This window comes from Chionomys nivalis, chromosome 26 (genome assembly GCF_950005125.1).
Source record: "Chionomys nivalis chromosome 26, mChiNiv1.1, whole genome shotgun sequence".
NCBI lineage: Eukaryota > Metazoa > Chordata > Mammalia > Rodentia > Cricetidae > Chionomys > Chionomys nivalis.
The window spans coordinates 8,574,863-8,600,333 of NC_080111.1; the positions used below are offsets into that span (position 1 = coordinate 8,574,863).

Sequence of the window (25,471 nt, forward strand, 5' to 3'; positions counted from 1 at the left end):
GTGTATGGAGACACCGTGCCCACTACACTGTATGTCACTTTACACACCAAAAGGCACGCATTAAACAAATCACGTTGGTTTTGCTTTTTTTTTTTTGGTAAAGTACTGAAACATTGTCCTGGTTTGTGAAGGAATATATGCGAGAAAAAAAACGATGGTGACCTCATTTTTTCTGTTGAAAATGTTGATCTTCCCACATATACTTTCTGACAAAATCTGACCCTAAGGCTAAAATATTATCATATTGGGGAGGCAGCGCTACCTTATTTGGTCATGTTCTCATTCTCTGCCTCTCCACCTGACTTGAAACTTGCACTGAAAACTCTTTTGTGATGAGCCAGCTGAGCCGTGTGGGTAAATTCTCCTAAACAGTAACCTCATAAGTCAGGCATCCAAGGGCACACCTGTCCTCTCCTGTGGAGTCTACGGCTCGTCAGGCACCCAAGGGCACACCTGTCCTCTCCTGTGGATCCTACAACTTACACCTAGTTTGAAGGCTAGGTATGAGAACAAAATCAATACTGCATATTATTTATTTATATATTTTACAACTTCAAAACAGCTTTCCAGTATACAAACAGGCCAGTAAATCCTCATTTATAAAATAGTCATTTTGATACATGATAATGCAAAAAATGGTTGAAAACCACATCAACGTCAACAGTTAATAACTGTCAGAAGCTTAATCATGAACTTTCTGGAAGGTGGGTTAAATGGTGAAAAAATGGGCGGCCATGAACACACTCTTTAGTTTCACTTCCAAACTGGTGCTTCATCCTATAGATAAGCTCTTGGATGTCTTCTCTTGGTAAGTACATGGGTAGCTGTCTTGAGAGACGGACTGCTTCCCCCTGTGAAAAGAAAAGGAACACATCTCATTAGGGTAGACCCTGAAGAAAAAACACATTATTGTGGCAGATAAAAACTGAAAAATACCTATTTAATTAGTAACAGTTAACGATGCTGCAGACTCTGGAGACTGAACACCAGACCTTGTGAAGTTTACATCTCAATGCAGAGAAACAAAAGACTTGCGAGTAAATGACGTACACGTACACGGTTAACTGGGCAAGGGCAGTGACAGATGGGAAGCTAGCTCAGAGGATGACATTCAGGCTTTTCAGTTAACATGCCAAGGTCATGAGCAAAGTAAAGCATTTCAGAGAAGGAAACGTCTGTGTGGGTGTGGCCCAGAGAGGAGACAAGACAGAAGTTAAGCAGGCACCGGGTCACCCTCCAGGACAGGAACTAGAGATGAAATAGAGCCTGCCAAGTATTTCCCATGTCATGGAGCGTTCTGGCTGCAGGGGGAAACGGGGTTTGAGGCCGACAGCCACTGTGGGGCTAGTAACAAGAGCTGCTGTGGTCATCTGCCTCAGGTGGTGTGGCTAGGAGGCCTGCAGAACCAAAGGGAATGTCCTCAGGTTTGGTGCAGAAATGCTGTTTTCTGATACAGGAAGGAGAAAGGTCTAGGGAAACAGCATCATAAACAAGACTAGCTTCTTTTAGTATTAAAAAAAAAATCCTGCCCCTAGAGTTGTTACATTTTAACATCAGTCTCTTAGCCACAGGCCCTCAGTCTTCCAACCATTCCACCCCTATTCCAACAGAATCTGTCTTTCCTTCCCTTTGACCTTTAACCCCTCCTTACTCTCAGACTCACAGGCCTCCCTGGAACTTCGTTCCCTCTCTCCCTCCCGAGGCTGAGTAGTGAATTCAGCATCCAGTACTACGGCTGACTTAGCGAATTCCTGGAATACAGTGTGTTCAGGTTTCTCTCCCTGCCCCTTAGTCCCTCTCCATATCCAACCTGTTAATCCTTAGCGGAGGGTAAACCTCCCGGACACCCCTGGGGTCAAGCAACTGCTGTGGTCGGACACAAGACGGAGGTCAGGTCCTAACAGCTCCCATGACACCTGGACACTGCTGCTCCTCACGGGACTGTCCTTTCTTTTACTGTACCCCGTTTTCTTGGTTTCAGATCCCAGATGCCCAGTCTCTCTACCCCCTCCACTCGTAGCCAAAGTCGTGTCTTCTACCATGTACATCTTTTCATTCACCTCAAAAGGTTTCCTTTCGGGGCTGGAGAGATGGCTCAGAGGTTAAGAGCACTGACTGCTCTTCCAGAGGTCCTGAGTTCAATTCCCAGCAACCACATGGTGGCTCACAACCATCTGTAATGAGATCTAGTGCCCTCTTCTGGCCTTCAGGCATACATGGAGGCTAAACACTGTGTACATAATAAATAAATAAATCTTTTTTTAAAAAAAAGGTTTCCTTTCAGCTGGCCTTGGTAGTGGACACTTGTGACCCCAAGTACTTGGGAGAGTGAGCCAGGAAGACTGGGAGGAGTTTGGGAGCAGTCTGGGCTACATGGAGAGGTTTCAAAAAAGCCAAAAAAAAAAAAAAAAAAAAAAAACACAAGACCCCCCAACAAACACAAAAAAAGGAAAAACTATTTTTCACTCTTTTTGGCTCTTGATTCAGAGACCATGATGCATGTCCTTTCTAACGCTTCTCTGCCACACGGGAATATTTATCATCCCCTTTGGTTTTCTCCAAACAGGGCTTCTCTGTGTCACCCTGGCTATCACAGAATGCAGTGTATACACCGGGTTAGCTTCTAACTCAGAGATCACCCTGTCTTTGTCTCTCTTACAAGTTCTGGCATTAAAGGTGTGTGCCTGGTCAACTTTTTTTTTTTTTAAAGACCATTCCCCTGACAACCATATCTAGTTTCTCCAATGTAAACCATTCAAGTCTCAACTGCTACTTTCTATTATTTCTGAAACCTTATTTCTTATCCATTTTTTTTCTTTTCTCTCTTAAGAAAAAGACTACTTTTGGAGTTCCCTAAAACAATCAGTGCTGGATTACCCTGGCAACTGGCTGGGAATTTCCACAAGTTCCCAAGGGGTCAACAGAGCTGGTCTGAGCGTCCTCTCCAGTCCCGGGGACGGGCATGGCCTGTGTCTGAACACCACAGACAAGAGAGAGGGTGAAATCCAAGTCCAGGATGGTTTGGGATATAACGAGAGACACAGTCATGGCCCTTAGTCTGTACTTGGATAGGCTTAGCCCTCTTCTTTTACGTTTGACTTCTGAGACAAGGCCTGCGATCTTCCTGTTCAGTCTTCTGAGTGCTGGGAGGGCAGGTACACCATCAGACCCAGCTGCCCTGAACGTTCGTTTTCAACCTAATTTCGCAATTCTCATTTTGGTAGACGCTATGTGAAGTGTTAGCAAAGTAAAACTTCCATTTATTCAACAACTTAGCCTCATTTATTCAACAATTTAGATCTTTCACTTCCTTTTGAAGAGCTCAGGGTTTAGAATCATAATAAAATGTTTTTGACAAATAATACAGCATAACATTTGAACAATTTGGAAACTTTTCTGAGATTAATAGAAAACAGCTCTACAGAATGTTTCATAAATAAAACTGTATTATAAGGATCTCTCATAGCATTTATCGCAGCCTATGCGGTGAAATATTTTTATTGGGTTTTTTAAAGTAGCAATCTCTTTGTGAAAATAAACATTTTAGAATCTGCTCTTTTAATCACTTACTACTGGGATAAGTGGGTGGCCCTGCCCTTTAATCCTAGCCGAGGGTTAGGAGGGAGGCAGAGGCAGTGGATGTCTGAGAATTCAAGGCCAGCACGATCCACAGGGTGACTTCCAGGCCAGCCAAGGACACAGAGTGGGACCCCATCTCAAACCAGAAGAAAAACAAAGCTTTTCCCTGGTTAAGAGCATGTGACCATGAGACGCACCTCCAGGTAACTCGTCACTTTCCGGGGTCTGCACTCGTAAGGCTCCTTTGCGTTCTTGTCTATTATGGCATTAAGAATTTCCTTTAAATCCATTACTCCGTAGAACGGGAGACACTTAGCCATGCCTTCTATTTCCAAGTAGTTTTCAGTACTGGAAACTCCTGAGAAAACCCAAACCACAGGGGCATAGTTGAGCTGGTTAAAATTGTATTCCAGAACATATCCATTGGGAACAAAGTCACTGTTAGAACATTTAGTGAACCTTGACCGGAGTCTAATATTTCAGGGCAAAGTTGTGTTGCTTCCTGGAGAACAAATAATGATTTCCCAGAAGCCTTCAATTAAGTCATGGGTGCTCAACGACCCCACATGTGCCTTATATAATTTAATTTAATCTCAGTTCCCACTGGTCTGTTCCTCGCATTTGCTTAGAACATTGCTTACTTTGGAGAGAGAATGAAGAGAATGATATTCATTAAAGTCAAAATGGTTTAAGTGTTTTGTCCACTGCTGTACTGCAAGTTCTAGCCCACTAGCCTTATATCTAATTTAAAGACCTCGGCGATTTTAACTTAGCAAGAATAAAAATAGACACTGTACCTTGTTACTATAGGATTTCAGGAACTAAACATTCTAGTGCTTATTCAGAGATTCAACTAAGGAAACACCAGAAACTGGTGTTATTTATGAAGATATTTTAGGAAAGGCCACATGCCTGGATGTGTAATTGGGTAGAACATCCATGACAGTGTATATTCCAAAGCATCGGCTTTGACACTAGAGAAGTCAGTCATCCTGTTTGAACAACAGTGGCTTTAATGCTGGGATCCATGGCGTGTCTGTTACCTAGAACTGTGCATTAACGGCTGTTGGTGAACGAGTGACAACAGGAATCGGGCAAACTTGAGAGGCCGCAGCTCTAGGGATTATAGGCCAAATGGTAGATGTCACAGCGCAGATCGAACCGTCCCCCCAGGATAACCGAGGGAAGATGAGCGACGGAGCCCCCTAGAGGGGATGAAATGCGTCTGAGGACACAGGGAAGGTGAGGGGGATGGGACGGCTCGCCCATCCTTCTTAGATAGTATATAGATGTGAAAAGGTACCTTCCCGCAACACAAACTAGAGAAATGGATTAAGAATAAAGTCTCTCTCTCTCTTACATACACACATGCGCACGTGCACACACACACTTCATACTTCAAATTTTCCGATGGAAAGAGGCCACAGGACTCCAGGAAAGCGCTCTATGAGGACTAGAAGAAGGGAGCATCCTGGATCAGGTCTGAGAGGGGGGCTGGGGCTGGAGGGGGATTTAAACTCGGAGCGATGCTCTGTGGAGTACTAGGCTTCCTTTTCGTTTGTTTGCTTTGTGTTTGGGGACAGGTCTCCCTATGTAGCCCAAGACTGCTTTAGACTCACTATATATATCAGGCCAGCTCTAAACGTACAGCAGCCTTCCTGTCTCAGCCCCTCAGGCTATGACAAAAGGCCCGTGTCATCGTGCCCAGCCTCGGCACTGATTCATGTTACCTCAGGGTTTACACTTATTTTGTGAAGTTAATATGCCGACTTTAATGAAGGGCTGTACAAAAAAAATTGTTAAGGGGTAGACTCTGGAGGCAGGCTGTGTGGGTTTCACTCTAACACTGACTATCCTCTAGAGCCAACTGAACCTTTCCGTGCTTCAGCTCTTTCCATCTGTAAAACGGGGACTGACAGACATTCCCCTGGAGGCTGCTAGGATGGTAACGGGCCACTGGGAAGTTACAGCTGTTACTAGTGAAGAGCGTGAGAGATGTGTGCTCTGGACACGCTGTGTCCACCTCCACAGAGCAGCTGGAACCGCGGAGCTGAGGCGTGGCTGGGAGGCATCTTTACCTGGTCAGGCTGTGAAAAACCAAGCGGACAGCCAGCTCTTGCTTCTGCACACTGTTGTTACTTATTTTCTTTCTAAAATTCACTGTCATTATTTTATGTGTATGTTTTATCTGCATGTATGTCTGTGCACTGTATGAAGCCTTGCACGAGGAGGACAGAACAGGCAGGGATCCCCTGGAACTGGAGTTACAGACAGGAGCTGCTCTGTGGGTCCTCTGGAAGGGAAGCCAGCGTTCTTAGCCACTGAGCCCTCTCGCCAGCTCCCACTTATGTCTTCCGCACCTCTGTGAAAGAATTTTTTTAAAAATCCTTCCCTACACACACTCTGGCTGTGACACTGTGGCGCTGGACAGGGACAAGGGAAGTGAGGGACAGGCTAACCCAGGAGCTACGGCAGCACGGGAACCAGAAAAAGACAGAAGGCGAGGTAAGAAAACTGGACTCCCCGAGGCAGACACATCCTTTCCGATCTATCTGACAAAGCCATGGAGCTCTGACATTCATGTGAGACAGCCGATACTCCATGTCAGCTGGCAAAACAAGTCAATAGCTCCAAATGGCCGCCTCACTAGACATTCTATTATCCCACGTCTGCTCTGACGTCAGAGTTCTGATTGCTGAGTTACAAGGAAGGCAGCTGGGCCGCCATGCCAAAAGACAAGAGGAATCCGCACAGCGATGGCCTGAGCGTCCCTCTGAAGGAAGTCCACTCCCGCACGCCCGACGACAACGACGTTCAGCAAAATGAAAACACACCCGGAAACCGTCCAAGCCGAGTGCGGATCTTGGGAGAAGGTTTTCCAAGTCAGAGACAGTATTTCCAAGTGAGCCCAGCATTGTACCTGGTATCAGCCTGATCTTGAAGCCATTTGCTGTCAGACGAGGGTCACTCAGGTAAGTTGATCCGCCGCATCTCTGGTCAACTGTCGACATTTTATGTAAAACCTCTAAATAATGAGACCCATTAAAAAGACTGAAAAAGAAAGAAATTATGGTTCTTTATGTTAAATATTCAGATTGAAATAAGAAGATTTATGGAGGCTCGTCCAAGGGTGACTTGAAAGTGCAAGCCCTGTAAGAAAGCATTCTGTACTCTGCTAGCACCATGTGAGAGGCCCACTGGAGAGCGTGCCCAGACAGGGGGAAGGACAGACAGACATAAAGGACAGCTTATCTCTTCTGGAGTATTACAACCTCAAAGAGAGATGTAAACAGTAGTTCTCTAAATATAACACACATCAAGTTACTCATATAAGATATAAAAAAACCCACCCCATTTATAACAGAAAATATAATTAGTTCAGACAACAATCATTAGCAGATTATTGGCTATTGGACAGATAGTAGACAGAGGGGTAGTGGGAGCTTTGAGAGGGATGATCACTTTTGTCCAAAGCTAGTGAACTGCGTTGAAGCGCACGGAGCACCCGACTGAGAACAAGCCCTACTGGAAAGAAGAACCTAAATCTCCTGTCTTCCTGCAGTTAACTTTCAGTGAGAGACAGGGGAGGAACATGTTAGCGCCATGTCAGGGCCGGAGAGATGGCTCCGTGGGTAAGAGCACTGGCTGCCCTTCTGGAAAAGACTGGAGTTGAGTTTCCAGTGCCCACAGCTGGCTACTCACAATGGTCTGTGACTACGGCTACAGGGCTCTGACGCCCTCTCTAGGCCTCTGAAGGCACCCGTCATATGTAAGTTATGCACATGCGCGTGCACGCAAATAAAACAGATCTTAAAGGAAAAAAGCCAAACTGAAAACCTCGCTGCCAATCAGGATGCAAGGAGACAAGGAAAAACTCCACCGACTGCTACACAGTAAATCAATCAAACAATAAAAAATAAATACAACCAAATGCCGTGTGTAGAACTTACGGAAAGACATTAAATTCAAAATTGTAAAACTAAAAAATAAAACAAAAACAAACCCTTCGAAACAACGAGGAACAATTCTCAGCTATTATTATTGAGTAAGGTATGAAAAAGACACTTGTGATTCTGTTAGAAACGGATCACCTGTGAGTATATGAAAGGGCTAAGTAGGAATTAGTCTCACGCGCCTTAATGAGAGGAAACGTGTCTCTATACACACATATGGGCAGAAACAGGATGGGGCAAAAGTCTTGGTGACGGTGACGGTGATTCTACTCGAGTGCGTGTCTGGCGGTGACAGAGCAGTGTAACGGCACAGAAAACCAACTCTAGATTCCAATTCCCTTGAGATGTCACAAGGTACAGGAAAAGCGAGCTTGGGATTTACTGAGTCAAGACGTGAGCCCTTAGGATCTTCCAAAATCATTTCTAGGCAACTAGCATCGCCACTAGAGTTTAGAAAAACCTCAAGATATGCCTTCAAGTAAACACCACTGATCCCTACTAGAAGAGACCCTCAACTTTCAAGAGGAAACATTATAGTTAAAAACCCTCTTGCCCCAGCCTACCTCTCTGTTAATATAATTGGCTTTTCCAGTGGCTCTGCGGGGAGCTTATGATTCTCAAGAAGTCTTTTAAACAGCAGGGCTTCCTCCACTCTGTATGGGTTCAGTAACATGACATCTCTTCGGGACGTGACCAGCCAGGCATCAGGAAACTTGAGGCCGTGGATCAGGCAAATCTCATCCTTCTCTTCTAAGTCAACTTTCTTTTGTTTCTTAAAGTTCACTTTTAAGCTCTCCATAGAAAAGGGGACCTCCGCTATTTTAATGTTTTCACTCTTCCTTTTCTCATTCTGGGACTGAAAGAGCTCATCGAGTTTCGGCTGATTAGATAGTGAGGCTTTCAGCTTGTGCTTCTGGGCCAAGCCCCATGCATTGGTGGCTCTTATCTTTTTTCTGCCATCTTTTAAGGATGCTTGTGGCTCCTGTTCAATAGCTCTCTGCATTTGATTATTGTATCGTTCCAAGTCTTTTTTAGCCTTTTCTTCATACCTAAGAACAGAGAGGAGACAGAATGAATAAGCACATAATAAAAACATAATAATCATCTGAAGCAAATTGTATTAAGAGTAACGAGCTATTATTCACTAATGACAAGAAAATGTGTATTAGAGTGACCCTCCTGTGTGTGCTTGCAAGAAACTCCAAACAGAGCACAGAAATTGGCTCCCGAAAAGCAGTCAAAGGCAAACGGGAAAGCTCTTCCATTTGTGTTCACAGAGTTCTTATCCAGCATTAGAGGGCAGGAGCGGCAGGAACTCAGCTGGAAGATGGCATCGACTACCCTGTGTCGTCAGAACCCAGACCTCTGCTTCCAGAACAACTTGAAATGGAGAGAAAATCCCATGTGTGGGAGCCCTCAGGAAAACATGAAGAGGCTAATGAGCTGAACAGAATTTCCAGCTGCAGTGCAGGGGCAACAGAGACTGGTGTCTGGGTCACATGCGGAGCTTGGTAAACATACTGGGCTTTCAATTAAAACAGGAAGGAAAAACCCTACACCCTAGAACTGAGTAAGTCTCGCCATCATTCAAGGCAAAACAAAACCCCACAAGTTCAAAGGCATCTTAAATAAAATCAACACTGTTCAGGAGTGAACAGCATCACCCACAATGGCCATTGCACAATTAAAAGTCAGCATCCAAGAAACAAAAAAGAAAAATGTGAGTCATGGCCAAGGGGAGAAGAGGTCAGGAAAAACCACCTTCAAAGTGACGCAGATTTATAATAAATAAAAAGCTTTGTATAAAAGCTTTGGGAGACTGAAACAGACAGAAGAGGAAGCTCAGGTGAGGAGCAGAATCTATACGCGTACAAAGAAAGATGTGGACCGTCTAGAACTAAAACAGTATATGGGATGGAATAGCCACAGGTTTAACTACACAGCAGGATGGATACACAAGGGCCAGTGAACCTGAAGGCAGAGTACAGAAATGACCACCGTGAGGAAGAAAGGAAAGGAACCCATGACCACGGAAGTAGCCAGGGGCTTGTGCACAAGCATCTCAACACATTAAGTCTCATTTTTTTAAATAAAATTACATTTGATGAGGAGTCAATGATCTATGAGATGCAAGTCCAGGCAGGTTAAATGCTAACCAAGTGTGCCAGATACACCAGAACAAGCTGGTGAAAACCAAAGGTAAATCCCCCAGATCAGTCAGTGAGGAGGCCACCAAGTGGACAAGCAACGCTGGCTCAATGTGCCGTCATTTATGTGGCGAGAGAGCCCACGATTCTAATCTACCAACCACAGATATCCTTCAAAGAGAAGATTAGACACATAGCTTCAGATAAGAAAGTTTTCTGTTAACATAATTGCACTCTTAAAAGAGTGACATGGACATGAAAGCAATTACAGCCGGGGGCTTTCAGGTTCTATGGGAGACTGTGTGGTACTGACTTTAACTGAAGTGTGATAGAAGGATACGTGGTGAACTTACTAAGCAAACAGTAATACAAATTAGATATTACAATTAATTCATTTAAACCTTGAGTACCTCTGCAACTGCTCCAAGGAAGACAGGGACAACAGGAGGCAGGGCAGACTGAATGCCAACAATGTCAATTATTTTAATATTTCATAGACCAAATCTAACTAAGGGACAGGATACCCAACTTTTGTAACACAGATAGCACAAAAGAATGAAAAGATGTATACGGTATACAAACGGAGCAAGAAAATGGAGACTGATGGGTGGTGGTGGCCCGCGCCTTTAATCCCGAAACTCGGGAGGCAGAGGCAGGCGGATCTCTGTGAGTTCGAGGCCAGCCTGGTCTACAGAATAGTTCCAGGACAACTACGACTGTTGCACAAGAAAACCTGTGTTGAAAAACTAAGAAAAAAAGAAAGAAAGAAAAATGAGACACTGACAACATTAGATGAAGCAGATCAAAATGCCAAGTTATCAGAGATGACGGGGGGCACTAGGGAGCTTAACAGTCGAATGTGTGTGCCTTTCTTCTCTTGACTGCAAAATGTCAGAAAAACGACAGATCTCAGTAACAATGCCAACCACTTCAATTTGAATGATTGGGAAAAATTCTGATTCTTTATATGTTAACCCGGATCATTTGCCAGGACGGGAAATAAGATGAGCCAGACACAGCAAAAGGTGAGTGAAATCTAACAGATATTTTCTGTTAACTCTAAACCAGAAACCAATTTTATTTTTAAAAGCCTCCAATATTAGACGGTGAATCAACAAGCCTTACTGTTCTTCTAAAACTAGACATTACTGCTGTAGGCAAATGCTACCCAATTTAAAAAAAATGATTTAGCGTGCAGCGTATGCCCAGAGTCCCGGCACCTGGAAGGTGGAGGAAGGAGAATTACAAGGCCAAATTATTCTATAGAGCAAACTGCATTTCAAAATCAAATGGAGAACAGAAATACTGCACGATAAAGCTATTCCAATAGCACACGGGGTAGAAAGCACAGCGTCTAATCCACCGAGTTAATGGTAATTTTTCTATCCTCACTTAACGTGATCAGTTGATATGCAAACTCCAATAAATCAAACAGATCTAACTTATGAAATTCAACTGCAACTGTGTAAGCGATGGGTATTTCAATTCTAGTAGGTAAAAAGTTAGCGGGCTTTCTTCTTTTCTCAGTTATAGGAGATAAAGCTTCTGGAGCCAAAGGCAGTTCACTACAGTGGCATCGTCAAGCACATTGGGAAAGCTGAGATGCCTGGCTTTCAAGTTCAGGCCCCTCTGACACTTAATGGCTCTGCTTTTAAACACAATGATTCTGTCCCATGAGAAGTAGCTGCTGCCTTGTTCACCTCAGGAAGCAGTGCCCAAGGGACCTCGGAGAGAAGGGACCCTGGTGGCCTGCTTGGTGGATTTCTGCTGACTAGAAACCATGTAAACTTAATGCAAAGTATTTTGTTCTGTCCCGCAGGGTGCTTATTTGTATTATGTGAGCAGTGTACATCCAGTACCGAGCTCTGTAATCAGGAAGGAGCTGCTGGGTCCACTGGAAAAGGTGATGCTCGCTCTAAGTTTCTACCAAGAAGTCCAAGTCCTGGGCTGGGGCTGTACTCAGTGGGCGAGCACATGTGTAGTGCAGGCTAGGCTGGGGTCAATCCCCAACACGAAAAACACGAAAAGAAATAGAGACACGAATACTCCAGCTTGAATGGGACATCTGACGAAAGGTTAGTTATTCAGCAACACTGATACATTTGTCAAATTAAGTTTAGCATTTGGAACTAGAGAACTAAGATTATTTCCGGTCTTGTAAGAAGCGGGCTTAGAACTTACGGAACGTTGCTTGTACGTATGCTATAATATGAGGCTAGGAAACAAGAGACCACAACACAGTGTGCTTCACAGTCAGAGCATGTTTCTGGATAAAGAAATGCTACGTTTGGTTGGATAAGACAGCACAAAGGCCTGCTCCATTGGAAACTAGATCAACAGCGAATCATCTGCTTCTCATACTCACACCTTCGAAAGTTATCTTCTCCGAAGTGTACCCAGAACACCAACATATGAGCTAGTTAAACAAAACACAAGATCTTTAATAGTTTACTTTTGCAGGCACTGGCAGTAAGTATATTTTTAGCATTAGACATCAGAACTCCAGACTTTTCCTATGGGGTGGAAAATGAGTTCAGGATAAAGGTCACCATTTGTAATTAATTATAATGTGCAAATTTTCGCATATGGTACTAATCTTTTGATTTATCCAAGAAGTCAATTTAATTTAGTTCCTTGGGAAACATAAAAAAGTTATGTCCAAAATAATACGAGGTAAATGTTAAGTAAGAACAGCTGGTACCTCTGTATGTAACGCCATTAAGGGCCTTAGCAACTTCAGTGGAAAGTATTCACGCTGATTTGACTGACCAGTCAGGTCAAATGATGTTTCTGAAACCAAAGGCTACATTTAATTATAAAGTTTACTTATCATTTCCAGTAACATCCAAATTGCAACATCACTTAGTTGTTTTAAGTAGAAATAGATTTATATATTGCAAATGAAAGCTCAAATTAGCACCACCTGCCTGAAGGATGCCCTCTCTGCAGAGTGGCTCACACCCGGATTCTAACCCTCTAGAGGGGAGGTAAGGAAAAGAAGAGGAAAGACCCAAGTGTTCCCATCCTCCTTTTCCTCTGGCTGGCCCTGGGACCTGCAGAACCTCGGGCTGACCCTGGGACCCGCAGAAGCTCTGGCTGGCCCTGGGACCCGCAGAACCTCGGGCTGACCCTGGGACCCGCAGAAGCTCTGGCTGGCCCTGGGACCCGCAGAAGCTCTGGCTGGCCCTGGGACCCGCAGAAGCTCTGGCTGGCCCTGGGACCTGCAGAAGCTCTGGCTGGCCCTGGGACCTGCAGAAGCAGCTTTCTCCAGCACACTCTTACTTTCTGCCCCAGTGTCACAGACTCTTCTCACTTCCTCACACGGTGTTCCTTCTCGTGGGCTAACTCCCCAAAAGCTTTCTGGTTAGTGTTTTATACAGGGAACCATTTCTGTACCATCTACGAGACAGCTGCTGAGTCTCCGTAATTCCCCATACTTCCCTTCTCTTAAAACTCACCACGCCTCTGAAGAAGACTGCACATGGCACCAGATGGAGATCCACACTGGACAGGGTTCAGAGCGAGACTTTGGAGGACTCAGTCCTCCAAACAGACAAGGAGCTCCAAAGACTGTCAGAGGCAGAGGGATGGGGACTCTTCCAGATACAACAGGACTGACGGACACGTGAATTCAGACTGGTGACATGCACGGGGCCTGTACAGGATTAAGACAGACGAGGTCCCAACACCGAGAGGGGGGTGTGGACATGAACTGATATCCACTTGTACAGGAAAAATCAGGTTTTTTTTTTCCCCCCATCGGAGTCACACCTCAGGGCAGATCCCACGCCAGCAGTAGAGGCCAACACAAGACACACTCAATGTGATTTTTGTAGACTGGGCATTTTTGGCCTTATTAGTCTTTTGTGTGTATATTTTACTTTCGGTTTTGTGTTTTGTGATGCGTGTTTCTTGATTCTTTGTACTTTAAAGAGAGAGGGAGATAAAGAGAGGGGGCGGGCATGAGGTTGGACGAGTGTGGGTTGGAGCTCATGTATGGGGAGCTGAGGGGAAACGGTCACCAGAATATATTGTATAAAATAAATTCCAGTTAAATAACTCAAAACTTTTGATCACTACACAACAAACTGCAGACTGTACTATTTATGACTAGAAAACGCATGTTCTTTTTCACTAGTCAGAGTATCCATAATTCGTATTTCCTAAACGAAGGGAATGGAACGGATGGAAGAGAAAACAAAAAGGAAAAGCAGAAGTGAACGGAAGCCCCGCAGAAGGGGTGCACCCTTGTCCTGGGGTGGGAGCCAGGTCTGTAGTGAGGCTGCGGGTATGGGCCAGGCAGGCCCATGGGGGGACTGGGGAAGGCAGGCGGGGCTGCCACCGAGCTGCTTCCAGATGGACTCCTGTATGGCCTTCTACCTGTGCTGAACTGGGGTTACGGAAGGAAAGCTGCAGGGGGGGGGTGAGGCGTGGCTCCGTCCCAGTGGATCAAGGTCCAAGGGCCCCTGGCTCTGAAACCTAAACATGTGAATTTTTAAAAAAGCATGTGTGTGTCTGATTCCAAGACGTCAGTATTTTCTAGACACATTCCTGCTACCCAGGGCAACTGAACTGGCTTAGAGCAAATGAAACCTGCCATGCACAACACACAGTGTCACAGCACAGCTTAAAAATCCCAATCACACTCACAGAAGTCACTCTCTACACGGGGGACACTGCTCTAACAGCCATGACCTCACCACAACAGTGAGAGACAAACACACCAGCACACCAGCACACCAACACACCAACACCAGCACACCAGCACACCAACACCAGCACACCAACACACCAACACCAGCACACCAACACACCAACACCAGCACACCAACACACCAACACCAGCACACCAACACACCAACACCAGCACACCAACACACCAACACCAGCACACCAACACACCAACACCAGCACACCAGCAAACCAACACCAGCACACCAACACACCAACACCAGCACACCAACACCAGAACATCAGCACACCCACACCGGCACACCAACACCAGCACACCAACACCAGAACATCAGCACACCCACACCAGCACATCAACACACCACACACTGCTTGCAGGTCCGAGGAGTAGTTTCTGAGGTCTGCTCTGCAAGGATTCCGTAACATTACTAACAAAACTTTAGATGAAGCGTGTCAACCGTAACACTAATATTCTGACAGTTTGGAACTCCCTAGGTAGATAACGCTAACTACCCCTTTCCACAAGGCAACGAAAGAGAAGTTGATGCAAGACTAAGGGAAACGCCTCCCTCCTGCGTTCACACTGCCGCACACTCACAGACAACTTGACACATGAGAACTACACACATTTATGGTGTAGGATTTACTTCTGTTTATGTACGGACTTCATTGGTTAATGAATAAAGAAACCGTCTTGGCCTTTTGATAGGGCAGAATTTAAGGAGGACGGGGGCGGAGGAAACTGAACTGAATACTGGGAGGAAGAAGGGCGGAGTCAGAGAAGCCGCGGATTCTCTGCCTGACACGGATGCTGGTTAGAATCTTTCCTGGTAAGCCATTGCCACATGGCAATATACAGATTAATAGAAATGGGTTAAATCAAGATGAGAGTTAGCCAATAAGAGGCTAGAGATAATGGGCCGAGCAGTGATTTAATTAATACAATTTCTGTGTGGCTATTTTGGGGCTAAGCTAGCCAGGCGGCCAGGACAAACAAGCGGAGCCCCCCCCTCCTTGCAACACATTTATAGGGAACCATGTGAAATTTTAAAAACTTCGCTTATCTTTAAACTACATAATTGTATCACTCATATAAAATGTAAGACAGCTATAATACTGTGAGTCTATTTGCACAGTAGCTCAAAATAAGATTCTAAAATTCTGACATTCATGAAGTATTTAGCATTTGAACACTGGCTACTTCATGTAGTGAATCAGGTTCTTAAAAAGCTATGAGGGGCTCGAGAGACGACTCCGTGGTTAAGAGCACCAGCTGCTCTTCTAGAGGGCCTGGGCTCGATTCTTAGCAGCCACACACAGACTACCAACTCCACCTGGAACTCCAATCCCAGAGGACCTGATACCTTCTTCTGGCTTCCACAGGTATGCATGTGGTGCAGACACACATGCAGGCAAGGTTACAGTGATTATATTATGGTTATTCTTAAAATATAAACAGCTTTCTTTTTCCTTCCTCCCCCCCTCTCTCTCCCTCCCTTCTTCCCTCCTTCCTTTTTAGTTTTTCGAGACAGGATTTCTCTGTGTAGCTTTGGAGTCAGTCCTGGAACTAGTTCTTGTAGACCAGGCTGGCCTCGAACTCAAGAGATCCGCCTGCCTCTGCCCCCCATTAGTGGGATTAAAGGTGTGCGCCACCACCGCAGGCTGGTATCTTTATTTCTGGGCTGGTATCTTTATTTCTCAAGAATACAGACACGCATATTTACAAAGTTGACGTGTCCCCCCGCTCAGGCTGGCCTGAGCATCGTCAGGAAGGAGGGTCATGTGGGAGCTATTCATGAAGCAGAACCCAGCATGGGATGACAGGATGAAATGGGGTAACAGGCTCACTGCATCTCATGCTGATAAATATTTGGAAAAGAACAAAGCACAAACACGCCCTCCCCTAAACAAGCTGTCTTGTGTGTGATATGTAAGAGAGCAAACGTTTGATCTTTGCTGTTTTTAGTAACAGTTTTCTAGTACAGTGCAGTATTTTATGTCCTAATTGTCATCACTATTGGTTGTAACTGAGTTTTTTCCTGAGACTGAATTCACTAATGAAGACATGAAAATGTTGACAATCTACATTTGGGATTAATTTTAAACCAGAGATGATGGATTATATTTAAATATTTTCCTAGATATTTGACAGCGTTTTGAAAAAATTAGATAGTAATAAGTGACTAGAAGTTTAGTTTTATCCTTCATTTTCTGGACCAGATAATTTAAAAGGCAACACTTTGTATTGCCATACAATTGTGTGTAGAGTGCTACCCACGCAGGGTGACAGCCGTCATCTTTACCAGAGCAGCTGCGGCTGCCTGGACGGGAGCCTAAGGCCTGAACCTGCTGACTGCCGAGATTCCCTTGTGGGAGGAAGGAGTTGGCGGGGAGGGGTCAGGAGACCCTCCCCGAGGTTCCAGATCGTCTTCCTTCACCTCTCCAGCAGCTGTGGGCAATTCTGACTGAGCTGCACATGGCGTCACTGTTTCAGGAGGTGCTAAAGAATTCGGAGGGCGGAAGGTTAACTGGGGGGCATTCCATCCACACAGCTATGCTGGCCTAAGACGTCTTGGTGGTGCAGCTAATTGGGGTCACTGATCCTCCTCTAAGTAAGCCCTCATCCATGCTCTGTAATTAAGTCTAATAAACATACTGCTCCCCCAAGCTGAACTTTGGTGGAACTATACTTTGGTTTGTGTTTGGGGCCTTATAAAAAAGGGGACACGTTTGTTTGCATCTCCCAAGGGAAAAAGTTCCCGCAAGTGTGAGCCATTAGATTGTTTGGGGACATATACTTACACCTGAGGGTGCAAATAATACTTTAAGCAGATCAAAATTACTTATTTATACCCCCAAAACACCCACTATAATTTATGAATTGCCAACAGGTAAGATTAGATGCCACAAGCTACACTGAACATAGGCAGTAATGCACTAACCACACCAACGCACCGCCCTCTGTACTGCGTCTCACTTCAGAGACCAATATAAAAGAAAGGAACAGACAAGATATTTACAAACCATTCTAATGCAAAAGCTTAAATAAAACCCACTCCAGAGTTCTTTAACATAAATAAAAAAAGAAATAAAGAAAGCAGAGAGTCCAACAGAAACTGAAGAAGCTATAGCACACAGTAAACAGGGAAGCAGTAGACACAACAAATGTTTTCAAGACAAAAATTACAAATAATACACCCTATTCTCTAAAATAACAATTAAAAATGATACCAAGAAAGATACTCAGTGAAGCCTAGAAGCATTTTCATTGTCTTTCCTAAATGTGGAGTTTAGAATGGAAACAGTGGAGCACCCAGGACACACGACTCTCTGGAAACTTACCTCAGTTTTTCCTCTTCACTCAGAGTCTCCCACAGTGCTTCAATTTGTGCCGCTGCATCCTCCAAAGAAGTCTTGGGATTTTCTGCGAGGAACTGAGCGCGACGATCTTGAATAAACAGGGCCCTTGCTGCCATGGGCTTCTTGACTGCTCGGTTGCTGATTAAGTCATAGGCTGTAAGCTGTCCGGATCTGTTATCTATTACATTGGATGTCTTGCTACGAGGGCCATCACTGAGATTCTTCGGTTCAGGGGCTGGGTAACTATCATCGCTCACTTTACGCTCCAGACTTTTCTGTGGCACTAGAATTCTCACAGGTTCAATATTCTCTCCCACCGCATTCAACACATTTCCCTTGCTCCAGTCATCGGCACAGACTGCCAGAGATTTTTCGAGGAACGCTTCTCCCCCACCTCCGCCACGTTCTTCTGTCCGGTTCCTGCCATTTTCTCCTTGGATATGTTCACCGGAACCTGCGGAGTTAGTCTTGCTGTCTTTACTCTGGACAGCCTCTGAGGAGGACCTATCCACGGAGACACTTTGAAAAGGACTTCCAGTGTCCTTATTAACATGAGGCTCTTCACTGCGAAAATGACCATCACAGTGGTCGTTTACATTTATCTGTTGATTTAAATAATTACCAGTGTCTTTTCTAGATTCATCATTTTGGAAGTGGACAGCCGAAGGGTCAGCATTTGGGTAATTATTTCCCGGTGACTCCATTTTATTCACGGGCACATCTGTTTCTGCTGTCTCACGAGCAGCCATGTTGGCTGTGGAAACAGCTACTTTGTTATTTCCACAAGACTCTGTACTGGGTAGCGGTCCGTAACAGGTCACCATCAGATTTTCAAGAGCATTTAAAACAGCTTCCTACAAAATACAAATGAACAAAGATAGGGGCAACACTGGGGTAAAAAAAGGACAATATCCAAAATAATAGCAAAGATATAAAAAAGGAAGTCTTTTTTAACACGGGAGCAGTTACAACTGCATAAGTTTATAAACGGCATAAATACATACAAAACTTTATTTGAAAAAGGTTACCTTATTCTGTAATAATACTTGACTTTTATCTGGTGTGAGATTTACATCCAGTTCAGCTGAAGGAACATCAATTTTCAGAAAGAAAATGGGATACGACCGAGTAGACTCCTTCAGGCACTTCAGATTATAATAACGCCGGATTAGCTAGAAACATATGCGATGCATGAAAGAGAAAAGAAGAAATGCAACAACCAACTTTAAATGCTCCTGAAGCATACACTGCATTGAGAAAGCAAGCAGCTGTGATCGCTGGCCTGAGGAGGGCCATGCCATGAGGCCCCGGCCCTGCATGGAGCACAGGCTGTCCTAAATCATACACACTCTGTGCCCTTGGCCTCACCAAGCACAGTGCCATGGAGATGTAAGGCCTTGGTACAAATCACCCCGGCTACTTTCTGGTTACTTCCTTTTGGGATGTCATTTGATAGGCATGGAGGTGCATCTACCATGCAGCGCTCAGAGCCAACGGGGCCTACTGCCCAGATCCTGTTTCAAGTGCATGAGCAAAGTAGTGCGTGAACAAATATCCTCAAACCACCTACCACTCGCCTCCTCACTCAGAATGGGGGTGATAATGTATTACTGTTAGTCTGTGGAAAGTAAATGAAACCTCAGTAAAATACCAGCTCCATGAAAGGGATTTTGTTTGTTTTTCTTTTCCTTATTTAAATCAGGTTCTTAGAAGTGGTCTCTAACAATCTGACAAACGACAGAGTTAAGGTTTTTAATTTCTGGGGCTAGAAAGATGGTTCAGTGGTTAAGAGCACCGGCTGCTCTTTCAGAGGACCCAGGTTCATTCTCAGCACCCATGTGGTTGCTCAGAACCAACTGTAAGTCCAGTGCCAGAGGATCTGATGCCCTCTTCTGGCCTCCGTAAGCACCAGGCACATGGTAGGGACATACATGCAGGGCAGATATCATACACACAAAAATAAAATTTAGAAAAAGGAAAAAAAATTAATGAAAAGATATTAGATTTCTGATGCAAGGAATATTTTTCTTTCTAAAAATGATTACCTTCAGTATCTCTTTCTGATGTACTGGTCGACTGTTAATGAAGATAAAACTTCTCTCCGGGCTTGAAAGACTTGTGGAAATGTGGTCTGCATCAAGTTTTGGGAAGAATCCACTTAGGTAAATCTACAATGTGATACACAAGTCCAGAAGATGCAGTGTCAGCAATAATGTTCCAGAGGTCTGATCATGTACAACATGAGAAGGCATACAGAATAACATGTGAGCTTTGTGACTTCAGGTCACACGCATGCTGATAGACGTAACTCGAGAGTCAGTGTTGAGTAAACACTGGAGCACTACACCAGTGAGTGCTCCCTGCTCTAACTCCTTCATCTCATGACTCGAGAGTCAGTGCTGAGTAAACACTGGAGCACTGCACCAGTGAGTGCTCCCTGCTCTAACTCCTTCATCTCATGACTCGAGAGTCAGTGCTGAGTAAACACTGGAGCACTGCACCAGTGAGTGCTCCCCGCTCTAACTCCTTCATCTCATGACTCGAGAGTCAGTGCTGAGTAAACACTGGAGCACTGCACCAGTGAATGCTCCCCGCTCTAACTCCTTCATCTCATGACTCGAGAGTCAGTGTTGAGTAAACACTGGAGCACTGCACCAGCGCACTTTGTGACTCAGTTGTAAAAGAACTTATGAATGGACCTGGTTTCAGAATTTTAACTGTCACAGAATGAACACCCTTACCTTGTTTTAAAGTTTCCTTCCTCATACAGTGACACCCACCCCCCCTTTACTGGCTGTTTGTCTTTTTCTCTTCAACTATTATTCCCACAAAATGCAGCTGTTTGTTCTGAACACACAGAAAGCTAACTGCACTGGGTTTTCACTGATGTGTTTAAGGGAAAGACCTTTTACATTGAGTTAATTCCTTTAGGGCTAAATGCTGGCTATGCACTGTATGTCATCTTCACGATTGCTTACAGAACTTCTATGAAAACTTTTGTGATGATTTATATACTATACCTTTATGTAGCCTACAAATATATCAAGAGAAGGAAAAATCTAAAGTGATGTGGAATATTAGTTTAAGACATGTTACATTCCTTTTCACTGTGGAACATTTGTTTAATGATGAGTTGCATTCTTTTAGGCTGCATTTGTTTAACTCTGTGAAGCTGTGCCTGTCTAAAACACCCAATTGGTTTAATAAAGAGCTGAACGGTCAATAGCTAGGCAGAAGAGAGAAACAGGCGGGGCTGCCAGGCAGAGAAAATAAATAGGAGGAGAAGCCTAGGCTCAAGGCAAGAAGAAGAGGAGGCCATCGGGGCCAGTCACCCCGCTCACGGCCAGTCATGGAGTAAAAAGGAAAGACACACAGAATAAGAAAGCTAACAGTTCAGAAGCAAAATGAAGTTAAAGAGAAACAGGACAATATAAGTTAGAAAAGCTGGCTAGAAAGAATCCAAGTGAAGGCAGGCATTCATAAACAGGAATAAATCTCTGCGTGTTTATTTGGAAGCTGGGTCGCAGCAGACTCCCAAAGAGTAAAAACAATTCAGCTACACTGAAGGGCACTAGGAAAACTGACCAGAAAAAAAGCATGACTTAAGGAATAGAAGGCAGAGAACGGCCCTGCTTCTAACTCGAGATAATCAACATGGCACAGAAAACTGCTAAGAATTCCATTCACTGTCCCATTCCTCCCCTTTACATTCATGGTGTGTACACGTGTGTACATGTGCACACACGTGGATACACATACGTATATTCTGGCATGTAGCCTTATCTGAAAAAATTCAACCCAATGAGCAACTCTAATTCAGCTGAGGCTAAGGAAAGCAAACATGGGAGGAAGGTGCTATTTATAGCCAGGCAGTAACCATGGCGCCCCTTACCAACACAGCCTGTAGGCTGTCACCTATGTCCATGGCTACCCTGCACTTGCAAGTAAGCGCTTAAGGAGATGCGGCACCAATTTTAGAACGCTAAGTGCATTACTGTCACAGGGCCAGTGTGGACCAGTTTGAAAAAATAAATTAATAAATCTGGATAATCCACTACAAGATGATACCACTTAATTAACTGTAAAACTCCACAGCATTTATAAATGGGTGTATAATTTACCAGGTAACACGAGCCTCTTCTTAAAGCTCTCGCTGGGCACCAGGAGAGTCTGCTTAGCCTCTGAAGGACTTACTGAGTATGCGGATTAAGACAAGACAAGGATGAGGAGAGGAGAGGAGAGGGTCCCCGTCCCATGCCCTAAATAGGAAAAGAATAAAGAAAATGAAGCGTCATACAAAGCTGGTGGCTTCCTTCCTCGCTGCTCTGGTTGCCAGTGTGTAAGCACTGTCACTGCTAGACGCTGGGCTTGAAAAAGGAAGATAATCTGGAAAACTAACAAAGCCATGGTGCGTGCAATGCTATACAGATTAAACAACAGACTAGTTCCTAGGAAAAGAACAACAAAAAAAAAAAAACCAGATCAGTTCCCGAAAAGCCAGAGCCTGACAGACGTATGAGACTGCACCTCCACCCATAAAGGAAAGCAGGAATCCATCCCTCAGCTGCTCCTCACATGGACTTCTCTCCTCTTCTCCAGCCTCGTGGACAAACTAGCATCTCCCGCCTGGCGCCGTGTGGCACACCTTTAATCCAGCACTCCGAAGGCAAAGTTTTGAGGCCCACCTGATCTATACAGCAACATAATAATTTCCAGGCCAGATGGGGCTATGTAGTGAGACCCTGCCTCAAATAACAACAATCACCCAAATAAACCGGCTTCTCTCAATTACTAAGGCAAGCTTGTTGTACACTTGGTTTTGACTCTGCAGGCCTGATATCTATGACTGCTAATTTAAGAAAAAAAATCTACCAAATCAACTGATGTCGAGCTGCCTCCTCTGGGACACTTCACTTAGTCTGGTCTGCTGTGGTAAGGATGATTATGGTCCCCCGAAGTTCCACGTTTAGACCCCCTTTGCTCTACAGTTAATTTCCCTGAGTAATTGCATTCTCATCTCTGGCTTGAGAAGCACCCATTACTGATACCAAGACAACAATGTTGTAGTTATTTCTTGCATCAAGTAGCTGTCACAAATATGAATTCACCACACTAAAACGTTATATGGTATGTTATCTCATGTTTACCCCGCTGTCCAACTAGCAGCTTCTGTATTCTTTACCATTCTAGAGAGTCCACAGTATGTCAGACAAACCTGTTCTTCACCTTGAGTATAATAACGTAAGCCTGACTGATCTGCTAACCCTCATCTTTTTTCCAGTAGCGCTTCATAACATCACACACAGCTAAATAGTATACACTCCTCATGTGGTCATCACACATAGCTAAATAGCATACATTCCTCATGTGGTCACTGAAACACTCTGTTCAAGGCAGCAAACAAGTTCGTGTGGAAATTTCCTCTCCTAAGTGCAAACTACAGAGGGGCGATAAAAACCAACATTTAAAGTAATTTCAAAAGAACTAACATCATCAATGGCAGACAGGTCAAGTTTTGTGTACAGACTACAAAATGGGATGTGGGGGCGAAGGAACAAGCCCTATGTGTGTTAGGATCGGAAATAGGATGCCTCATTTGGAAATGAAAATCTAGCAGAGGACTGAAATCAGAATTTCCATTTGGATCAGGAAGCTCACATAACACCTCCCTGGAAGAAAACAAAATGACTTACATATTGTGACCACTGTCTGCAGTCACTTGCCAGGGTCACAGGGAAGAACAGAGTCAACACTAACACCAGGACAAGGTTTGGCCAAGCTGGAGCCTGCAGGCCTGAACTACTAATACAGCACCTGGCTTCAGAGGAGACTGGGGAAGAGGTAGGCGGTGCGCTGCAGGAAGGAACTGTAACAGCAGAAATAAACTTAAGGTTTCAAGTCATAAAATAACAGAGAATAAAATTCTTTTTTTTTTTCTCAGAAAATAGAAATGATAGAACACTGTGGAAATGGCTCCAGAATTACATATTAGAGCATGGAATTTAAATAAAAAATTAGCATCAATTAAGTCAGAAAGTTAGCAAACATAGACAGCTATCAACGAAGTTTAGAAGAAATTGAAGATAAATTCCAAGTACTGAAAAAAATACATAGTCTGAGGTGGTAGTGAGACATTCACTCGGCTTGGAGCAGAGCTAAAAATGTCAGAGAGAAGACAGATGTCAAGAAGGACAACCTAAGGAGCTCCAACGACTGACACCGGAAAGCATCTCACAAGAGCTATGAAGGCAGGAGCTCAGGTGGCACCATGACCTATAAGGAAGATTCTTCCCAGGACCAAACACACAAAAAGACCCTTGATATATAAGAGGAAGAGATATACAAACACTCTGTGTCCAAGGTTCCCAATGCCACCACATCTGCCAATCCAGTCCAATGAAGGGAAACATGGTAGGGCGAATTTTACACTCAAAGATAAGTAGTGGGGAGCAGAACCAAGTAAGAGGTGATAGTTGGTAGTGGGTGGGGAAACAAAAATTATGATTTTTTTTTTGTTTACCAAGGATGAGAAAACACCCAAGGAGATTCCAATACTGAACATGTCTTTGAGTACACAAGGCTGAGTGTGGTGCCACGGTGACGGAGGCTTCAGGGACAGACACAGGAGAGCGATCTCACCGTGGGTCACTTAGAGACGTTCCACAACGAGCAGACATGCTCTGTAAATGCTCTGCACCTTCGTTTCCAAGCCACCCAGACCCGAATAACCACACAAAAGATATATTATTTACAACAATAATTAATTACGACACTGTTTGGCCAACACTCAAACATATTCCAAGCTAGCTCTTAAATCTTAAATTAACCCATTTTTGTGGTTTTATATTGTACCACAGGGCTCATGGTTTGTTACCTCACACTTTGCTTCTTGGGTGGCTACCTGGCATCTGTCTGACTCTGCCTTCTTTCTCCCTGCATTCAGTTGAGTTTTCCCCGCCTAGCTATATTCTGTCCTGCCACAGGCCAAAGCAGCTTCTTTATTCATCATTGGTAATAAAACATATTCACAACACACAGAGGGGAATCCCACATCAATTCTCTAGTACTTGAATCAGAACATTATAAACACATGTATTAAACATTCTTCTATGCAAAAATAACCATGTGAATATAAACAAAATTCCTGTCATCTATGAAAAATTACCAGGAATCTTTCTGTATATCTGTCTCCCAAACCAAGGGAAAACATCAAAACAAACAAACAAACAAACACTAAAAATCAAATGAAAAAAATCAAAACAAAAATAGTAAACACAGATCTGGCAATGTCTCAAAACAGAGTAAACTCCCAGTGACACATCCAATCACAGCTAATGAAGGTCTACGTAACTACTTTCCACACTTGAGTGTGGCACCCAAAGACTTTGGAAAAACAGATCTGCCTCGGTTGGCGTGAAACCCATTTATAACAAACTTCCATGTGATGCCAACACTATTAGTCTGCATGTGATCATATCAAGATGTCTGGCGTCTCTAGAGCATGACCAAACAACAGACAACCAAGTCCCAGGAAACTAGAAGGGAACCCAGGGCAACTGAGATTCACCCTGAGAGTCCCAATTCAGCCACGTAAATAACATAACACTAGAGACATCCCTTGTTCAAAGAAATTAAATAGTAACAATGTATCGAAATCAATCACAATTAATTTAACTTTGTGCTTGAAATTTAAAAAAGAAAAGGAGGAGGCAGGAGGAACAGATGGAGATGGATGGATGG

The 25,471-nt window shown here is 44.1% G+C and overlaps 1 protein-coding gene across 7 annotated transcripts in view; it reads right to left on the reverse strand.

Annotated features, from left to right (window-relative positions):
• Window positions 1-528: 528 nt before the first annotated feature.
• Window positions 529-25,471, reverse strand: part of Pms1 (PMS1 homolog 1, mismatch repair system component) — a 73,536-nt gene continuing 48,593 nt past the window's right edge. For 5 of the 7 annotated variants that reach the window (XM_057758578.1, XM_057758579.1, XM_057758577.1 and 2 more), the window contains 7 exons: window positions 19,777-19,899; window positions 18,760-18,903; window positions 17,714-18,585; window positions 8,096-8,581; window positions 6,500-6,630; window positions 3,777-3,937; window positions 529-851 (listed from right to left, as the gene is read on the reverse strand). In XM_057758578.1, the coding sequence (XP_057614561.1) occupies window positions 687-851; window positions 3,777-3,937; window positions 6,500-6,630; window positions 8,096-8,581; window positions 17,714-18,585; window positions 18,760-18,903; window positions 19,777-19,899 (2,082 nt within the window). In that variant the 3' untranslated portion in view covers window positions 529-686. Of the gene's footprint in view, window positions 852-3,776; window positions 3,938-6,499; window positions 6,631-8,095; window positions 8,582-17,713; window positions 18,586-18,759; window positions 18,904-19,776; window positions 19,900-25,471 lie in introns of those variants that run through there. The other 2 variants (XR_009056393.1, XM_057758581.1) reach the window with 2 other exon arrangements.